The sequence below is a fragment of the Motacilla alba genome, chromosome 1A (assembly GCF_015832195.1).
Source record: "Motacilla alba alba isolate MOTALB_02 chromosome 1A, Motacilla_alba_V1.0_pri, whole genome shotgun sequence".
NCBI lineage: Eukaryota > Metazoa > Chordata > Aves > Passeriformes > Motacillidae > Motacilla > Motacilla alba.
The window spans coordinates 43,553,638-43,571,322 of NC_052031.1; the positions used below are offsets into that span (position 1 = coordinate 43,553,638).

The 17,685-nt window shown below is 39.4% G+C and overlaps 1 protein-coding gene and 1 long non-coding RNA gene across 5 annotated transcripts in view; one reads left to right on the forward strand and one right to left on the reverse strand.

Annotated features, from left to right (window-relative positions):
* On the forward strand, positions 1 to 8,062 carry MRPL42 (mitochondrial ribosomal protein L42). 2 transcript variants are annotated; one of them, XM_038153149.1, is made up of 6 exons: positions 1 to 138; positions 1,245 to 1,397; positions 3,175 to 3,238; positions 4,155 to 4,239; positions 5,529 to 5,692; positions 7,931 to 8,062. In XM_038153149.1, the coding sequence occupies exons 2-6, from the start codon at positions 1,316 to 1,318 to the stop codon at positions 7,974 to 7,976; spliced, it is 441 nt and encodes a 146-aa protein (XP_038009077.1). In that variant the 5' UTR covers positions 1 to 138; positions 1,245 to 1,315; the 3' UTR covers positions 7,977 to 8,062. The 2 variants fall into 2 exon arrangements, with proteins under 2 accessions (XP_038009077.1, XP_038009078.1); XM_038153150.1 differs by having other exon boundaries at positions 31 to 166.
* Positions 3,258 to 17,685, reverse strand: part of LOC119707763 — a 23,853-nt gene continuing 9,425 nt past the window's right edge. For 2 of the 3 annotated variants that reach the window (XR_005258845.1, XR_005258844.1), the window contains exons 3-5: positions 16,486 to 16,577; positions 14,849 to 14,991; positions 9,524 to 10,398 (exon numbers count right to left, since the gene is read on the reverse strand). This is a non-coding gene — a long non-coding RNA (uncharacterized LOC119707763). Of the gene's footprint in view, positions 3,587 to 9,523; positions 10,399 to 14,848; positions 14,992 to 16,485; positions 16,578 to 17,685 lie in introns of those variants that run through there. The other variant, XR_005258846.1, reaches the window with a different exon arrangement.

The following is a 17,685-nucleotide window of genomic DNA, read 5'->3' on the forward strand; positions in this document are numbered from 1 at the left end:
GGAACGGGTGCGCGGCGCCGCTTCCGCCGGCGGGGCTGGCGCGGGGCTGGCGGGGGAGCGCCGGGCAGGGCCGGAGGCGCTCTGCGTGCCTTCGGGGGGGCTGAACCCTGTGCGGCACGCTCAGGACTTTTATAACGGGTACTCTTGTGCTTGCTTTGACGGACTAGTGAGTGTTTGTCTGTAGTGCTAAATATCTTCTTTGGTTCTAAGCCTCGGGTTTCGTGTTCCCGCGTGTTGCTGGCACGCGCGGTGGAGTCTCCTGTGCGCTGTCTCAGGGATGGGATTGTTCCCATTCAAACTGGAGCGGCCCTCGCAGTGGGGCCGGGAACGGGCTGGGAACGGGCTGACCCCTGTCAGGTGCCTGACCCCTGTCCTTGGACCGAGATCCGCCGCGTTCCTCGCAGCCTCTTTGTTAATGAGCTTTTGAGGGCAAGTTATGAGCAGCTCTGGAGGTGCTGGTGCTCCCCTAACTTCAGCAGCATTGGCACGGATAAAAAGAGTGCTGAATAATTATATGTCAAAATTGGAAAATGCAATTTTCTGGTGATGGTCTGAAGCCCAAAATATGAAGTACTTTTACAAGATGCTTGGATTTTTTGCTGGTTTTTTTTTTTTTTTTTTTTTAATGTGTATGTTTTTAAACTGTCTCCAGTTACGTTTTTCTAGGTTTCATTATAAGTTTCTATTTAAAGCAATTTTTTTCACTAGATAGGGAAAACATAAGGTGTCCTTCTGCTTCTGTGAAATTTTGGGTAACATTTAAGGTATTCTAAATGGTGTTTCTGAGTTTTCAAGTGCATTTCTGAGATGGATGAAACTGATCAACTGCATTTGGAGAGTTTTTTAACTACAGCAAGTGTATTTATAAGTATTTCTATTTTTGTAACGGGTGATGATATTTACATTGTTAACCAGAAAAGCATATTTCACAAATAATTTTATGGAGTGTGCAGAAGGAAGGATGCAAATATTAGGTGGATGAGTACCAGCAGAAAAGCCTGTGAGAAGGCACAGGTGTGGAAGCTTTTTTTTGAAGTTGAACCTTCAAAGACTTCCTCTCAGTAAACAAAGTCTTGTGCTGTTTTTGACTGTTAAGGAGACAGGTACCATTATCTTAAGTGATAAAGACTTCTAAACAATTGATAATGAAGAATTATGTTGCACAATTTTTTCCTTAAGATATTCAAGAAATTTAATTGTTAGTCTTTTGCATCCAGAGTAGTTACAAAACTGGTTTCTTTCAGAGGCTGTTCTGCAGAGAAAAAGTTCTTTGAGTTCCATCTTGTCCAGGACTGGTTTCCTCTCTGCTGTCACCATGGCAATGTCACTTAGAACTGCATGGTCCAGCCTCCTTTGGATACGTTCAGCAGCAACCTGTAAGCAGGTCCCACTGCAAAGTAAGTAGTAATGAAATTGTGGAAGTCCTATATTAAAATTAGTTCCTTGAGAACCCCTTTCCTGTAGTGTTTAAAGTAATGGAAACATGGAAGTGATTTTTCTGTTTGAATAGAATCAAGTCTGTTAGTCTATGCTTTATTCTAATAGTAATCTAAAGGGTATCTTTATTTGTTTTTTCCTTTTTTTGTGCTTTTAAAACCTTCATGGTCCAAGTAGGAAGCTCCCCAAATTTAATGATTAGCTTGTAAATACTACCCTCTTACCACTGATTATCATTGAAGATTTAAATTGATTTTTTCAGACTTAGAAAAGTGGTGAGAAAGGGCTATAGTAAAATCTCATAACATAAACAGAGAACAAGTAGAAACAGGCAGTACTATTTCTTCGATTTTTGTCCATATTTTAGATGTCAATAGAAAGACATAGGGAAGTCAGTAAAGGTGGTAGAAAAGACAGTAATGGAGAAAATAGAATAGACATGTTCTGTTTTAGAGGTAAGTGGGCAAGGAAGGGAAAGAAATTTTAGGAAGACGTGCAAACTAGTTGCAGTTTACCAGAACTCAGCTCCTTAATAGCTAAGAATAGTTTAATTAGAAGAACTGAAGAGTGGAAGTGCTAACAGTAATTCTGAATTTAAGAGTTTTCATCTAAAATATTTCTGAGAGGACAATAGCTACACAAAAGTTTCCTCTTGGCTTTTTCAGCCTTTGCAGTCTTGACACAATGAATGCTCTCTCCCTGTGCTAGGAGCAGCCATGAAGAATCCTATTTGTATTAAAAGATTATCTGACGTTATTTTATTTAGACTAAGTTGAAACCTTTTTATGACTTAACAGAAAGCTCAGAACATGTGAAGACTTGTTTCTTGTGATCATAATTCTGTTCTAAAAGCGTAGTTGTTGAATAAAAATTTACTGGACACAGAAACTTCCATGTGGATTTGTCTCAGGTTCTGGCAATAAAGGAAGGGGGTTCTCAGTGAAAGTCAACTCCAGGCATGTCCCAGGCCCTGCCTTAGGCCTGCATACCTGCATTGTTGTGGAAGGCAATGCCTACAGGATGATTCTTGTGTGAGGGGCTATTGAACACCTTAGATTAGTTGTGTTTGGACTCTGTGATCTTTAAAGTCTTTTCCAACCTAAATTATTCTTTGATTCTATTAAAAAAATGGGAATCAAACCATGGGGAAGGGACTTTGAGTGGTCTGTGATCCAAGCTCCTGTTCAAAGCAGGGTCAGCTCTGCAGTCATATTGATTTGCTCAGGGCTTGCTGGGTCTTTGAAGTCTCCAAGGACAGAGAACTCACAAACCTGCCTGAGTCTCAATCCCCCTGGCTGGCTGTCCTCATGAGGAAAACATTTCTCTGCATATCCTGTCAGAGCCCCTCCTTTTGATTTTTATAATAAACGTTGCTATGAATGAAATTATGACCTTCCCTCTATGTCTTTACATATATAAAGGATATTTCCTAATGGTGAATTCTATAGGTATTTTGTTCATATAGTGATTTTACTCAGGAAAACAGTACAACTAGGAAGGTAAGTATAGATCATAGCTGCCTGCATACTGTGTTTTTTCGATTGCACTGCTAGAAACCTGTGTACTAAAATGAACTTCTATTTAGACAGTATTTGGGTTATGTTAATCTAAAACTGAATATGATTATAATCCTGATTAAGACTTGAAACAATGAAAATTGAAAATGTAAACATTCTTAATTGGGCACAGCTCTGCTTGTTTCTACATTGGAGTTCTCTACTTGTGTTTTTATTGCAGATGGAGCTGTGTATCATGCTTGCCATAAATCTACATACTCAGTTCTCCCTGAGGACTACAATTGGTATGTAAACATGCTTTGATGTGTGGCCTTTTCATGTAATGTTTATTCCAGGGTTACTTTCTCTCTCTGTCCTGAAGTCATCATATAATAGTATCTAACACATCTATTGCTAATATTGGGTATATGTTATAATTTCAGCTAAAGTACTGCCTCTGATAGTAATGATTGTGAAGTTAATGTTTCAATGTAATGAAGAGTCACGCAGGACTCATTCTAAACAAGTTGATGACTCCCAGTACCCCTGCAGTTTTGTTAGTGGAAGAGCAAAATTAGCTTAGAGTAGTAATTTCCATTGATGCTTGTTTTTAAGACAAGGTCCGTCTATTTTTGTGCTGCTGCATGGGAAACCTGTGTAGAAATGGGAAAAGATTATACAAATATAGTGAGAAACACTGAATTCATGTCACCACAGTTTTAGGAAGCTAAATGTGTCATGAGAAGGGGAAGGAAGGTGAGAAAAGTTATATTCTTACAATGAAACTCTCAGTACAACTTCTTATTCAGCATTTTTTACATAATAGAAAAGGTAGAACCCCAAACAGAGCTTTGTTTCCTGTTATTTCATTACAGATTCCATACATCTTATAAAGCCATGCTGTCCTAGAGATCATTATCCCCATCTGTTTGGAGTTTTATATGCAACTATTTAAGTGTTTAAGATTTTTTTTCCAACTCGTATTTCCAGCTATTTTAATAATTTATTTTAGCCCTTTTTTTCCTCTCCATCAAAAAAGAAAAAGGAAGATGACTGAGGAAACAAAAACTCGGAGTTATGGATCAAACATTTATGACCCTTATTTTATAGAAGATTACTAAGGATTCAGAAATGCAGGGTCAAATCCAGTTTTCTTTGGGATGTGGGCTGCTCAGTTCTTCAGTACTTCTGAAAGTTATGAGTTTGTTTTTTTGTTTATAGCAAAGTGGAACTTGCAGTGACATCGGATTTGAAGACAATTGTCTGCTACCACCCTTCGCTTGAGATTCCATACGAGCATACAAAAGTATGTCCAAGTGTGCACATTTATATTTCTTTCTCTTGTAAAGGCATTTAATAATTCATAGGTTTGAGTCTTTGGAGCATCTTTTTTAATTTGAAATGCTTTTTAGTATGTGGTCAGCACGTCTGTGAAGTAAATGACTGATGAATATAGCGGCTGCCACAAGGAGGAACTTACTCTTAGTTAAATTGAGGGAAGGTTGCAGAGTGAGAAAAGCTCAGGTATCACAGCATACAGAAGCTCTAGTAGAATTAAACAAGGCACTTAAACACTTTTGCACTACAGAGAAAGTAGTGCCTGTCTGTGTGGGTGCTACTCAGAGAGGATGATTGGAATGCAGGTTATGGCTCACATGTCCTCCTGCACAAGATAATACAAGGAAATACTGCTGCTACTGTTTTCAACTCCAACTTTAACTTCCATTCAGCATTGAGTTCATAAAAGCCTCAAAGAACTTTAAATACTGATTTTGATCTATCAGTAGTACTTTCAATGTGTTCTTTACATTAATGAAATCTGGTTTTGTGGTTTAACACCTAGGTAAATTTTTCTAGTGTACACTTTTTGTTTCAATTTCCAGTTCTTATGTGCTGGTAAAATAGTGCAGCTGGCAGCTGTGTTGCTCAAGTACCCCATGTGAAAATTCTCCATTGAAACCTAAGCCATTTTAGCACTTTTTGTCTGCAAATTACATAGCAGTATTTTTAAATCTGTCAGTTGCACATAGCTCAAGGAAAACAGGTGTAAAAGGCCAAAACAAGGGAAAATATTTGTAATAGTGGTAGTAGTTACATGTCCAATTGAAAACAAACAACTTGATCTTACCTGTTGCATAAAAAAATTAATAAGTGACGTTCTTCTCAAAGCTACATGTCCTCTAAAAGATTTTTAGCAATTATAATGGTTGCTACAAATAAAATTCTGACTGGGAATGGTGTGGATACTTTTGTGTTAGTGGAACTGAAGCTGATGATTCAGCTAGTGAATTGTAAGATTGAGATCTGCAATAATGACTACAGGAATGCTGGTTTTAGGGGTAGGGTCATCAGCTGTAGAACCTAGGGTAAATAGGTGTTTCTAGACATGTCTGCTCCATGGTGGTGTGGTTTCATTCGGTGTGGGAAGGTGGGGACAGCAAACAGCCACTGCAATTGCAGGTATTTTTCTGTATTTTTTTGGTTTCAGCTGTTAAATAGCTTTACAGATTACTCTCAGTAGCTCGGCTTTTTTACTTTCTCAATTAAATAAAACAAGGAGAAACAAGACATACATATACGTTACTGTTTTGCTAGCCCATACCACGGCCAGATCCAGTGAATAATAAAGAAGAAAACCTTGATCAAGTTTTAAAATCCAGATTGAATGAAAAAGAGCTAAAGAACAGTAGAGGTCCTACAATTGAAGAGCTCAGCAAAATGTTTTACACAACAAAACATCGCTGGTATCCTGTGGGACAGTAAGTATTTTCTTTTTGATTTTTTTGTTCCTTTTGGAAGTAAAGGGAAATACAGGAATAATTTGGCGGCCAGCCACCAGTGGTGTCCCTCAGGGGTCTGTGCTGGGGCTAGTTCTGTTTAATATTTTTATTGATGACATGGATGAGGGTTTAGAGTCTTTCATTAGTAAATTTGCAGATGACACTGAGCTGGGAGCGTGTGTCGATCTGTTAGAGGGACGGAGGGCTTGGCAGAGGGACTTGGAACGGTTGGGTGCATGGGCAGAATCGAATGGGATGAAGTTCAATAAGTCCAAGTGCCGAGTCCTGCACTTTGGCCACAATAACCCCCTGCGACGTTATAGGCTGGGGACAGTGTGGCTGGACAGTGCTCAGGTGGAAAGGGACCTGGGGGTGCTGGTTGACAGTCGGCTGAACATGAGCCAGCAGTGTGCCCAGGTGGCCAAGAAGGCCAATGGCATCCTGGCCAGTATCAGGAATAGTGTGGCCAGCAGGAGCAGGGAGGTCATTCTTCCCCTGTCCTCGGCACTGGTGAGGCCACACCTTGAGTGCTGTGTCCAGTTCTGGGCCCCTCAGTTTAGGAGAGATGTTGAGATGCTGGAGCGTGTCCAAAGGAGAGCAACGAGGCTGGTGAGGGGCTTGGAACACAAGCCGTATGAAGAACGGCTGAGGGAGCTGGAGTTGTTCAGCCTGGAGAAAAAGAGACTCAGAGGTGACCTTATCACTCTCTTCAACTTCCTGAAGGGTGGCTGTGGTGAGCTGGGGGTCAGTCTCTTTCTCCAGGCAACAACAGACAGAACAAGAGGACACAGTCTCAAGCTGCGCCAAGGGAGATACAGGCTACAATTAAGGAGGAAGTTTTTCACAGAAAGAGTGGTCAAATACTGGAATCATCTGCCCAGGGAGGTGGTGGAGTCACCATCCCTGGATGTGTTTAAAAAAAGACTGGATGTGGCACTTGGTGCCATGATCTAGTTGAGGTGTTAGAACATGGGTTGGACTTGATGATCTTAAAGGTCTCTTCCAACCTAGAAATTCTGTAATTCTGTAATTTAAAGACCAGATTCAACCTAGGATGACTTGTGTCAGACAAGATACTTCTGGCATTTGGGCTACTACATAAAATTTTCAATGCCATGTTAGGCAAATGGAAAACTGTATTTAATGAGGGGGTTTTTAACACTGCTCCTTTGATAGACTTTGCCACTTTTTTCTGTAAAATATGTGACAGTGTAGAAATTTCTCATACATCCAGTTTGCTACTGCTTTGAGTCACTTACTGAGTTCCATACCAGAATCTAATATGTAAAATACCCTCAATGGACATAACCAAATACAGCTTGGGAACATGCATTGCCTACTCCTTAGCAACCTCAATGGGATGATTCTCAGACTTAAGAGTAGTAGAGGTTTTTCCTTTGGAATGGTGAAAAGTGCTCTTTGCTGTGCCTTGTATTCAGAAATGGAGGAGGAGGAGAGGTGCACGTATACATGACTGAGCTTAAAGAGGAACTCTGGGCATTCAGCTATACTAATGTAAACAAGCAGCATTCTTGTGTGTGTTACATCCTTCCACTCCATGTTAGGCCATCTTTCAAGAGCTGCTAATTTTATAGCTATAGAGACATAATACAAGCAAATTTTTTTGTTGTTGTTGTCCACAGAAAACTTTTTAATTAATGTGCTTTGGGAGTAGATCTAAGAAATGGACAGAACTTTTATGACCAAAGGCTAGCATTCACTTTGATGAAGATCAGACAGGATCTACCTTGTTTAGCATGCATAATTATGAGGAAAGTATGGTTCATTATTTGTTCAGAATAATTTGTTCTTTAGTTTTTCTGCAAAATATTACACTATTTAACATACAGTCTGGCGCAGCTCCTTTGAACATCTTTGTTCTATAGCAATCATTTTAGCCAAAGGCAAGGCTGACCATGTAATAAAATTAACTTCACACAAAGGATTAAGAATAAACAGCAGCCTTTGTGCCCATTCAGCTGTAGAACTGATTGGATTATTGCGTGCTTGTAGCAGATGTAGCAATAGAAACGAGTAGCATTATGTAACTCCACAAACAACAGAGATGACATCTAATGAGTGGTGATGGATTGTGCTCGTGTATCTTGTATTTCACTTCTTTGTGTAACCTCAGATCACTCACTGGGGGCAGAAATACCACAAAAATAAAGGCTGTCCACAGCTTGCACTCACTGTAACTTTTTTTTTTCCTTTTAGGTATCATAGAAGACGCAAGAATCCTAATCCTCCTAAAGACCGATAATGAAGATAACTTGTTCATCAGGACTTTGCTGTAATTTAAATTGGAAATAAAAGTTACAGAAGGTGACATGTTTGGCTGTACCAGAACATGCTTAACTTGATTTAACTGTTATTTTCTATTAAAAGCAATGAAACGGCATTGACAAAACAGGGAGCCAGTGAAGGCAGCTGCGCATTCCTGGTCAGCAAATGGAACTAGTCTTAGATCAGGATGTAACAGGGATGGAGTGCTCTGATTAAATTCAAGAGGTCAGAGGCTTATCATTGGTCAAGTGAATCCATACAAGTCTTGTGTCAAAATTGGAAGTCTAGAAATGGATATGTTAAGGGTTTGGTGGTTTTGAATGGGACAGTATTTTTTTTTTCTTTTAGGAATCTAGTACAGTGAGCTTGAATATTGAAGTATTAATGAAATAGTTTTTATTTAAAATATTATGTGAGGTATTTGTGAAAACAAATAGTTTTTCTTCTTCTGTTACACTTGTGAGATACCTGGTTCCATGTTTAATTCTACATCAGCCAAGTGATTGTATTTAAGCCTGTTGTTTTCTATAGAAAACTGACCAACTTGGTTAATTTTTAGCATCCAAGACACAGTAACTTGCTTTTCTAAGTCATCTCCCATTCTCAGATATCTGAGAACTTCTGTGTGCATTCGTGGTTCATGGATGTTTTTTTGCTTGTTTAATCCCACCTCAACTACCACTCAGTGAGGATGCTGTGTTCGTACATAAGTTGGAATAGCTGTATCACAATAGAAGTTGTTTACATCAGCGAGGTAATCACTGCTCTTTGTAGCATACCAGAGAGCAAGGATTGACTCTTTATTAGATAAAATGCTTTAAATTAAAAAAACTTGGTCTGATTCTACTTCATTGCTTTAGCATTTTGTAGTGCTTAAATGTTCTTCCTCTGGTAGTATTCTGTGGCATGTAACATTTCTTTCCTTCAGTAGAAGGAAAAAAATCTTTGTTTCAGTCTACAGTTTTAGGCATCAGCCCTCTGATAGAAAGGGCTAGCTTGGAACATTATGCTGCTGCAGAGATCCCAGTGACTTCATAAAGCCTTCTTAATAGATCCTTCTAAATAATCAGAAAATAATTATCTCATGTACATCATAAATTTTTATCGCATTTCCCTTCCAAAGCAATTTGGATAACGTACGAAAGGGTTTGTTTCTTCTGTTAGTCTAGCGTCATTTTGCCAGCGTGTGTTTTCTACGGATTTTGATAGGAGTACCGCTCATCTTCTCAGCTGAGATGTAGAGAAACTACATCTCAGCTTTTAAGTTAGTTTCTAAAGATACTGCTGAATAGCATTTTTTCCCTTGAACATCTTTTATGTGTGAAAAAGCAATATTGGATGTTTGTAAAAAGGCTGCCTTTAAATACTTGTGGATATTTTTACAGAAAACTAGTGCCAGTGCATTTTTAACTCCAAATGCTGGGTAGCTGATAATGGTTTATCATGGCAGAGCATGAAATCGTTTTGCTCCTTCATTCTGTTGTGCTTAAAAGATACCAGAGTCCATGCTCAAGACAACATGAGCCAAGTGATTTTGTCTCTTTATTAATGGTATGTTGCTCACATAATAAGTCTGCTGTTGTGTAGTAATGTCTGTGGGGTCTCTGTGAAGGATGGCTACTTAACTCTCTAAGTTCAGTTGTATAAACATATTAGTGTCTTTTTCTGCCTGGAATATAACTTTTTAACTGTAATAACTGTTATAACTGTAGCAACTTGAGTCCCTTTTATTTTTGGAAAGCTGAGACCTAATTTGTCACCGTTTGACATCAGTGTAAGAAGAGATATCCTTGAACCAATTTAAACTTGAAATTATTTTCCCCCGTTCTTTTTTCCATATTTTTGCTTACTGCTGCCTAATGCTGCTAAGAAATTTTGCTTTACAGAGAAACCTTTACAGTCATAACCTTCTGTTATGACATTTGTCTGTTCTTGCCTGTCAAACCCTATTTGTGATCAAACATTCACAATCACTGTAGAAATACTGGCTTTCACAGTGTTTCCCAAACACTTTTGGATGTTTTTCAGGTATTTTGAGAGCTTAAAATCTATAATATGCTTGGCTGCTATCTTTAAAAGTACTTCCACTTCTGACCAGTGGCTGGAAATTGTCTAAAACACATGTTCACTACAAGTACCCTGTGCCCTTTTGTTACTGGTTCATAACATTGATGTTTTAAAATCTTTCCCTGCATTGTGATGCTGCTTTCAATCTTACTGTGTTTTCTTTTACTAAATCTTTTTCCTGGGTTACCCGAGGCATGACACAATTAAAATACTATTCTCACAGCAATCTGAAGCTCTCTTCTTGGTTTTCTAGGTCTCAAACAACTGTCTTTGTTTCTCTTCACTTGAAAACTTGGAATTCAGAATTCATCCACTTGATTATTGTTCCATTTCTATGCAAAAAAAAAAAAAAAAAAAAATTCGAAAGTTAGTTTGGGATTTCTGTTTTCTGTTGCCCTTGTTCTTTGTAATTGAAAACTTAAGTTGCGTAAAATTCGCAATGTTAAGTCTGTTCTGGCACTTTGTATCCCAGTTTGGGCACTTAGCCATTTGTTTTGTATCTAGTAGTTATTGACTTCCAGAGCATCTTAGGCTCGTTGCTGTGGATAGTAGACAGTTGAGTACATCTTACTGAGGGATTTTTGGTTTTCCAATGCCTCACTAAAAGTCTCCTCAGGCCTTGCATGGCCTGCATGCCATTAGAAAACTCTGTTTGAGTCACGTATCAAAAATTTTGCCCTTAACTCACAGAATCACTGAATTGTTAGGTTTGGAAGGAACCTCTGGAGATCATATCATCCAACATTTCTGCTAAGGCAGGTGACAGGAACACAGCCAGGTGCATTTGGAATATCTACAGAGGAGAAAACTCCACAACCTCCTTGGGCAGCCTGTTCCAGTGCTCCCGAACAGGAATTCGGACCGTTTAAATCGCAGTTCAATTAATTCTGCTGCCTTAGTGAAAAGAATTCTTTCCTCTCCTCTAATTACCCCCAGATTAAAACCAAACGGATGCTTTTAAGGCGGTTTTTTCCCTGCGGTGAGCGGCTGTGCAGGCTGCGTGGCACCACCGGGAGGCAGCAGCGGCCAGGGCCGGAGCGGGGCCGGGCTCTGCGGGCAGCTTCAGCCCCGACGGGCGGCCGTGGCTGCTCCCTTAGCGACACCCGGGAGTACTGCGGCAAAAGGAGCTCCTTAGCACCTCCCACTTTAAATGACCCATTTAAAGGGTCAAAGGTTTTTTTGCATGTTCGCTTTAACTTTTGTAGGGTGTCTCAGACAAAAAAAGCTCCACCATCCCAGTCTGGGGAAAAAATGAGTCGACAGTGGGGCAGTAATGTGACCCGTGTGACAAATGTCATGACTTTGTTTCGCTTCCCCATGATCGCAGTGAAGGCAGCAGTTGCCCACCTGCCCATCCACCCATCCTGCCCTCCCTCCCCACACATCCAGCTATTAAGTCTATAGGAAACTTCTCTCTTGCTGCTGTTATAATAGGTCTGAACTTCATCTGTCAGGCCCGAATTCTGCTGTACCACAATAAATCGTTGTGGCAGGTCATTAAAAGTCACAGTACCGACTGCTTGTTAAAGCCAGCACTGCACTTCTCAGTTTCTCCAGTCTATGAATTTTAGCAGCTTCTCTGCTGTAATTTCTCACATGCTCATTCCATCCTCAAAGCCAACACAAAGTTATAAAACGGAGAGATAAAATAGATGTAGGCTGCATTCCTCATCTGTAATAGATGATGTATGTTTTATTTTAATGCTACAATATAACAAAATTGACCTAGAGCAAACCCACTAGTCACCAGTATAAAGGAACAAATTGTGTACCTACAATACATTACATTTGGGATTATCTCCAAGATTGAGACAGATACTAATTGGACATCTAAACCTGAGTTAATCTTCAAAGGCTCCCCCTTATGATCAGTTGGCACAGAAAAAGTACATGCACAAGGCAGTTGATCTTATTTTAACATTTTATTGTCTAGAATATGTCACACAATTGTCCTCTGAAGGTGCATTTTCCTTTTCTGTGAAGGGAGGATGAAGATAAGATTTTATTATCTCTACTGGGGCCTTTCTCTTTTTTTTTTTTTTCATTTAGGAGCACAACTATGCATAATAATCTTAAAATTCAGATAAAACCATTTTTCATGTTTCTGCTAGCCTTCAGTAGTATGTACTCTGTATATAGGAGCTCTTAGTTTTCTATATAGAGGAATTCACACACATTTAATTTGTAAATGTATACTGTGTATGAGATTTTAATCTCACCTGGTATTTAATCAACTCTGTAATGCTAAAAATAATAAGCTGTTTGGAGAAATAACATAGTTACTTATTTATATAAATATCTTTCTAGTACCTCTTATGAAATGAGCCTATTATTTCAACTGTTATCTTTTGGTACTTCTACAAAACAAACATGATAAATTATGATTTACTGGGCAATTTGCATGGAATTATATGAAACTTTAAATACAATTGATACAGAATGTTAGTTCCACTGTGTATAACTCCAGCTGTTGGAACACTGCAGATCATGCAGTGGGAGGTATGTGGAAGCTGCATGAACTAAACAGCATGTTTTCTCAGTAATTTTGCATCTCCTGGATTCTGGAGGAGTAGAAGTATATGGCCTGGCATGCCACTTTATTAAAGGTCATGATGTAGGTGTATGTATCACAACGTTTTTCATTGTATAGAGACAACACAAGATGTTGGCACAGCCAATAGAACTAAGAAGCTTTGCCAACTGGTCTTTATGAAACATAAATACAGAAAAAAGTTGTGCTTATATTCAGCTTTACTGCTTGTCAAGATGAAAAACAATGTCAGGTGGGAGGCAGTTTACCTTTTAAATAAGACCAGTTTTGACTGCTACCAAAGTTTAATTACTTAGCAAAAGGATCCCCCTATCAGCAAAATGTGAGGTGATTAAAAAAATTCTGCAAGAACTGGGTTTTAGCATCTCTTCCGCTAAAACTAATAAAATGTTCACCATGAAAGTTACTTTTCACTGTTCTTTCAATTTTTCTCTGTAATTGCACTAAGCCATAACCATGTTGAATAAAAATTAACCTAAGTAAAAGATTAAACTATTGAAGCGTGACCCTTCTGTACAAACATGTATTTCCTACTCACTAATGGTAACAAAACAGAGCTTAATAGTTTCATGCAAAGATTAGTGTTTCTTAAACAATCCTAGTCATTAGCACTAAGTTTTTTAAACACTGCTGAGGTTTCTTGTCTTAAACACTGCTAGTTTCTCATTCAAATGTGTTTCATTTGTTTAAACAAATAATATGCTAAGTACTGTTTCTCTGAAGCCAGTGTCTGTAGGAGTTACACTGCATCAGAGCTGTGCTGCAGGAGTGGTCTTCACATTTGCTTTAGTTAAGACAAAGTGATGATTTTTATTGAGTAGTAAACAAATGGTAGGAAAAAAATTTCCTTGACCCTTAATTAGTTAACATTTGTTTGGTTGTTATAAGTAACATAAGGCTTCATATCCTTTTTAACATTTAGTTTGTAATTTTTAATACTGACTGGCTTCAGTATAGGTTCATTTGTTATTTTCCAAGAATAGGTGTTTACAGAATTCCCTTTCCCCCATGCCATTTTTCCTACAGTTAAAACCCTAGCATTAGTGATGGAGTAACAGAGTGGTGGCAAGTTCCACAAAATTTAGAACTAGAGGAAGAAAAAAGGATTTCCTATCAGAGTAGAAGCACAGAGCAAATAAAATTCATGGAAAATTCCTCATAAGCAGAGGTCAGAAAAATGACAGAGAAATTGCCTTTCTAGAGCATATATTTGTATTTTAATACTGAAAGAAACACGCTCTAGTTTTGGCTGCATGGGGTTACAATTCACTGGCTTTATATGGCCATATTTGTTTGAGAAAGGTTTGAAATAAACCCAGAGAGGCCACTGGTAAGGCTGAAAGGTGACACCATGGGCTGTGAAGAGAAGAGCAGCAGTGGTTAGTACCTTCACAGTGCCTAGCCAGGCCTTGTCCAGTCCAGGGACAAATGCTTGAATTGTTAGAACTGGGTTAGTGTTGTGTTTCAATAGGACCAAGATTTTAACTCAGGACCTTGTGGAAATGATGCAGGAAAAGCCTTGTGTTTCTTTAGCAGTGCTGCATTTATCTGCAGTGAAAATACCTGTGTAACTCTGGCAGGTGAAACCGGGACCCTGGTTTACCACATGGAGGTGCGCCGGCAGCAGAGAGAAGTTCAGGATCCCTCTGGGCGCGTTGTTACTGGGGCAGTCTGGGAGCAAGGCTCAGGCCCCTGCTGCTGCTCCCACACCTTCACAAGCCCTCCTGAAAGCAGTGGCTTCCCACTGCTGCAGGGACAGCACCAAGCACCGCTCCCAAGGTCTCATCTTGCTTGACTTCACAAGACGTGCTCTTCTAAACCACCCAAGCTGGCTGCGCCCTCAAAGCTTACTGCATCCCAGAATGTGCAGCACGTACCCTCCCTCTGACACTAGGAAAGCACCCTTCTCACAGGCTGAGGGACAGTTTCACACCGTTTCACAAACTTCAAACTGAAAGACAACACAGGAAAATCAGAATTGCATGTTGGCTCTAGAGGGGTACCAGAAGGAGCCCATGGAGCACTGTGGGATGTGAATACAGGAGTCTGCTCTAGAGGGAACTAGCCCAACTAGTGTGAATATAAGCCATCTATATTCCTCTTACGTTCCCAGTATAAGTCCTTCTTGCCATCAGGGACATTTTTTTTAAATTTAGAAAGACAAACCTGCTCTCTGAAATCGGGTAGTGTGAACCTACAACATTTTTAGAGGTTACCTGATCTTAGATTACCTTTGTCTGTTCAGAGTACCAAGTCTGAATGAGTCTGGTACAGGCTTATACATACAGCAACTCACACATGTAGTTAGTATTTTCTAAACAATTCCAGTCACCGGTCCAGAGTCTCCCGTTCAGAGATGCCCCAATTGAGACTCCTGTAAAAATAAAAGGATTTTTCTTCTGAACAAACAATTATGCAGAGAAGAAAGTGCATTTCTGTAACACCAAACAAAATCTGCACTTAGGAGTAAGCATCTTCTTACACATTCAACCTTGGAGTAAATGAACCATACCAAAAGTCACTAAATGTCATTGTTCTGTAATTTTCAGTCTTCAGAGGATCAAAGAAATCTGAAGAAATGGTTCAAGTTGAGACACTTGGCAAAATAATGAGGTGAAAGGCTTCCGAAGTTTTGTGGAGAAAAAAACCCCACAGTAATTGGACATAATTCTTAAAATCTTCATTTAGGCACTAATAAATACAAATGTGGATCCTCTTTAGGGTTCATCAAATGTCAGCAAAAGAAAATAGTGGTATAAAACCCAAAGAGCTGTTTTTCAGTTATTCTCAGGGCATAAGGGGTTTGTTTATTCAAAGATCTGTGACACTGGCAAATGAGCTGTTCCCTTTAAATACCTTGCCAGGTGTTGTTTTTGTTTGTTTTTTTTCCCTGTTCAGCTGTATTTGTATGATAAATTAATTTTTCTAGAAATACGCTACCAGTTCAGCACAGATTTTTTTAACCATTAATTTCCTCACTTGGCATATTTTGCCCCGTTAAGGCAGCCCAAGGAACTGATCTTAAAATGCCCAAGGAGATTAAAATAGACACTTCAGTCAATTGCTGAAGTGTAACTCAGAAGCATAACTGATCAGTCATTTGAAGAATTTCATTGTTGTTTCTGTGCCTTTTTGATCAGCCAGTCCAAAGGGATTTCATTAACATCTCACTAGTACCTCTGACTAAGAAGCAATTTTGAGTAGATTATGAAAGCCTGTAGAAATAAGCTATTTTTAAGTGCTAAGCATATAAATGCAAATTGAGTAGAAACAGCTGTTATTTACATTCTGTGGACACATGATTTCACTCCCTGATGGATAGGGGAAGAAAAAAGTCACTGAAAGATTGAAATGTCCTTAAAGAAATTGGGAAAATGGGGATCTAATAAAAATACATGCAATGAACATTGTTGGGTGGTATGAATTGGTAAAGCTTTCCAGGTTTGCCACCATAGTATTATATAGCCCACCTCCCAGGAGGACTTGAAGAGCTTTATGTATTTCTTGGAGAAAGGGCGGGGAGGGGTTGAAGGAAGGAATAAACTGAAACAAAGACATATCAACAAATTTCTGTTTCAGCCTTTTATGCAATGGCTAGCTGATAACCTGGCATTTTCAAAAATAGTTTCCCAGAACAAAGCCCCCATTCACAATAAAATTTTTCTATGGACTTATGTTACTTGAGATTATGTTCTGAAAAAATTATAAAAGCTCCTGAAAAATGTAAGCAGCATATTCTAGACCAGTGTGCCTGAAAGTAGAGGACCGTGCTGAAGGGAAAAGAAAGCAGAGTGTGAAATTTGTACCCTTCATGAACTCAGGCTTTTTACTGGCCTGGCAGAGGCTCTCCTGCATGTCCTCCCTTTACCTGGAGCAGGTCCCTGCTGTCACATGTTCCACTGGAAAACTCCGCTCCCTCCTGCCATGCCTGCTTCTATTTGTTACATCACCAGGAAACACCTAGAGTAGAAAGAAATAATACTCTCCTCAGGAAAGGTAAGGCATGTTTAAAAATGTACACAAAATATGGCTGCTAATTTGGCCCAAATCCACTCATTCAAATCAGCGATAGGAACCTGGGATAGGGAATTAAAGGTGGGATTGTTTTGCTGTCTTTTCCTTATAGAAGGAAAAGGAGTTGACATACCCAACACAGCTAAAGCTCAAGCACCACAGAGCCACGTGATTCTTAAGAACCTGGGGAGTGATCTCCTCCAAGATTAGTTCTGTTTGACTTAGGATTGCTTTGTGCCTGTCAGCACACAAAACCTAACACAGGCAAAGGTAGGACAGAAATGTCATTCTTGCTCCATTTTAGGTACACTCTTACCTGCTGTTCTGTCTTATGCAAAAGATACGTCCGATGGCTAAATTCATCCTTTCCTTCCTCACCAGAACAAAGGCTGATATACAGCAGCAGGTTTTGCAGCTTCCCTCTGTCTAGCATCATGTGTCATGAAATGCTGGGGGAAAATTCTGCTGTGCCTCAGGCATCTTTCCAGATCACATTTCTTCACAGAGGGATAATTTATCAGAGAAATGAGCTCTGAAGAGACTACTAAAATTAGTGTTAAATTTTGAAATGTAGGGCAATGGCACTGAAAGTCAGAAAATATGTCTAGCCCAAACTCACACTTTATAAAATGCTTTGCATATTTTGTAATAATTATGGATATTATTTCCCCTTCTCTGTTCATTTATAAGGACAGAGAGAATAACAAACTTAAGCAAATTTGAATTTGGTTACACAGAACCATCTGTTAATTCTGGTATATGGCAGTAGAGGGCATCTAAGGACTTCAAGTCACATATGGTAAGGGATTAAAATCAGATGGCTGAAGGAGCTATTACTCTCCCCTCAAGCTGTTCACCCCACCTCAGGACAGAATTGCCAACTCAAGACCAAACAGCTCATGAGGCTGCTCCTGACCAATGGAAGTTTTGAAGCCCCACTGACACTGGGGTTGTTCTTAAAACACCAGTCTGAAACCTGAAGTTGTTAAGGAGGAGATGCATGAGTTAATTTCTCTTCCCTGCTGCAGGCAGAACTCTGTCGGAGCCACAGGAC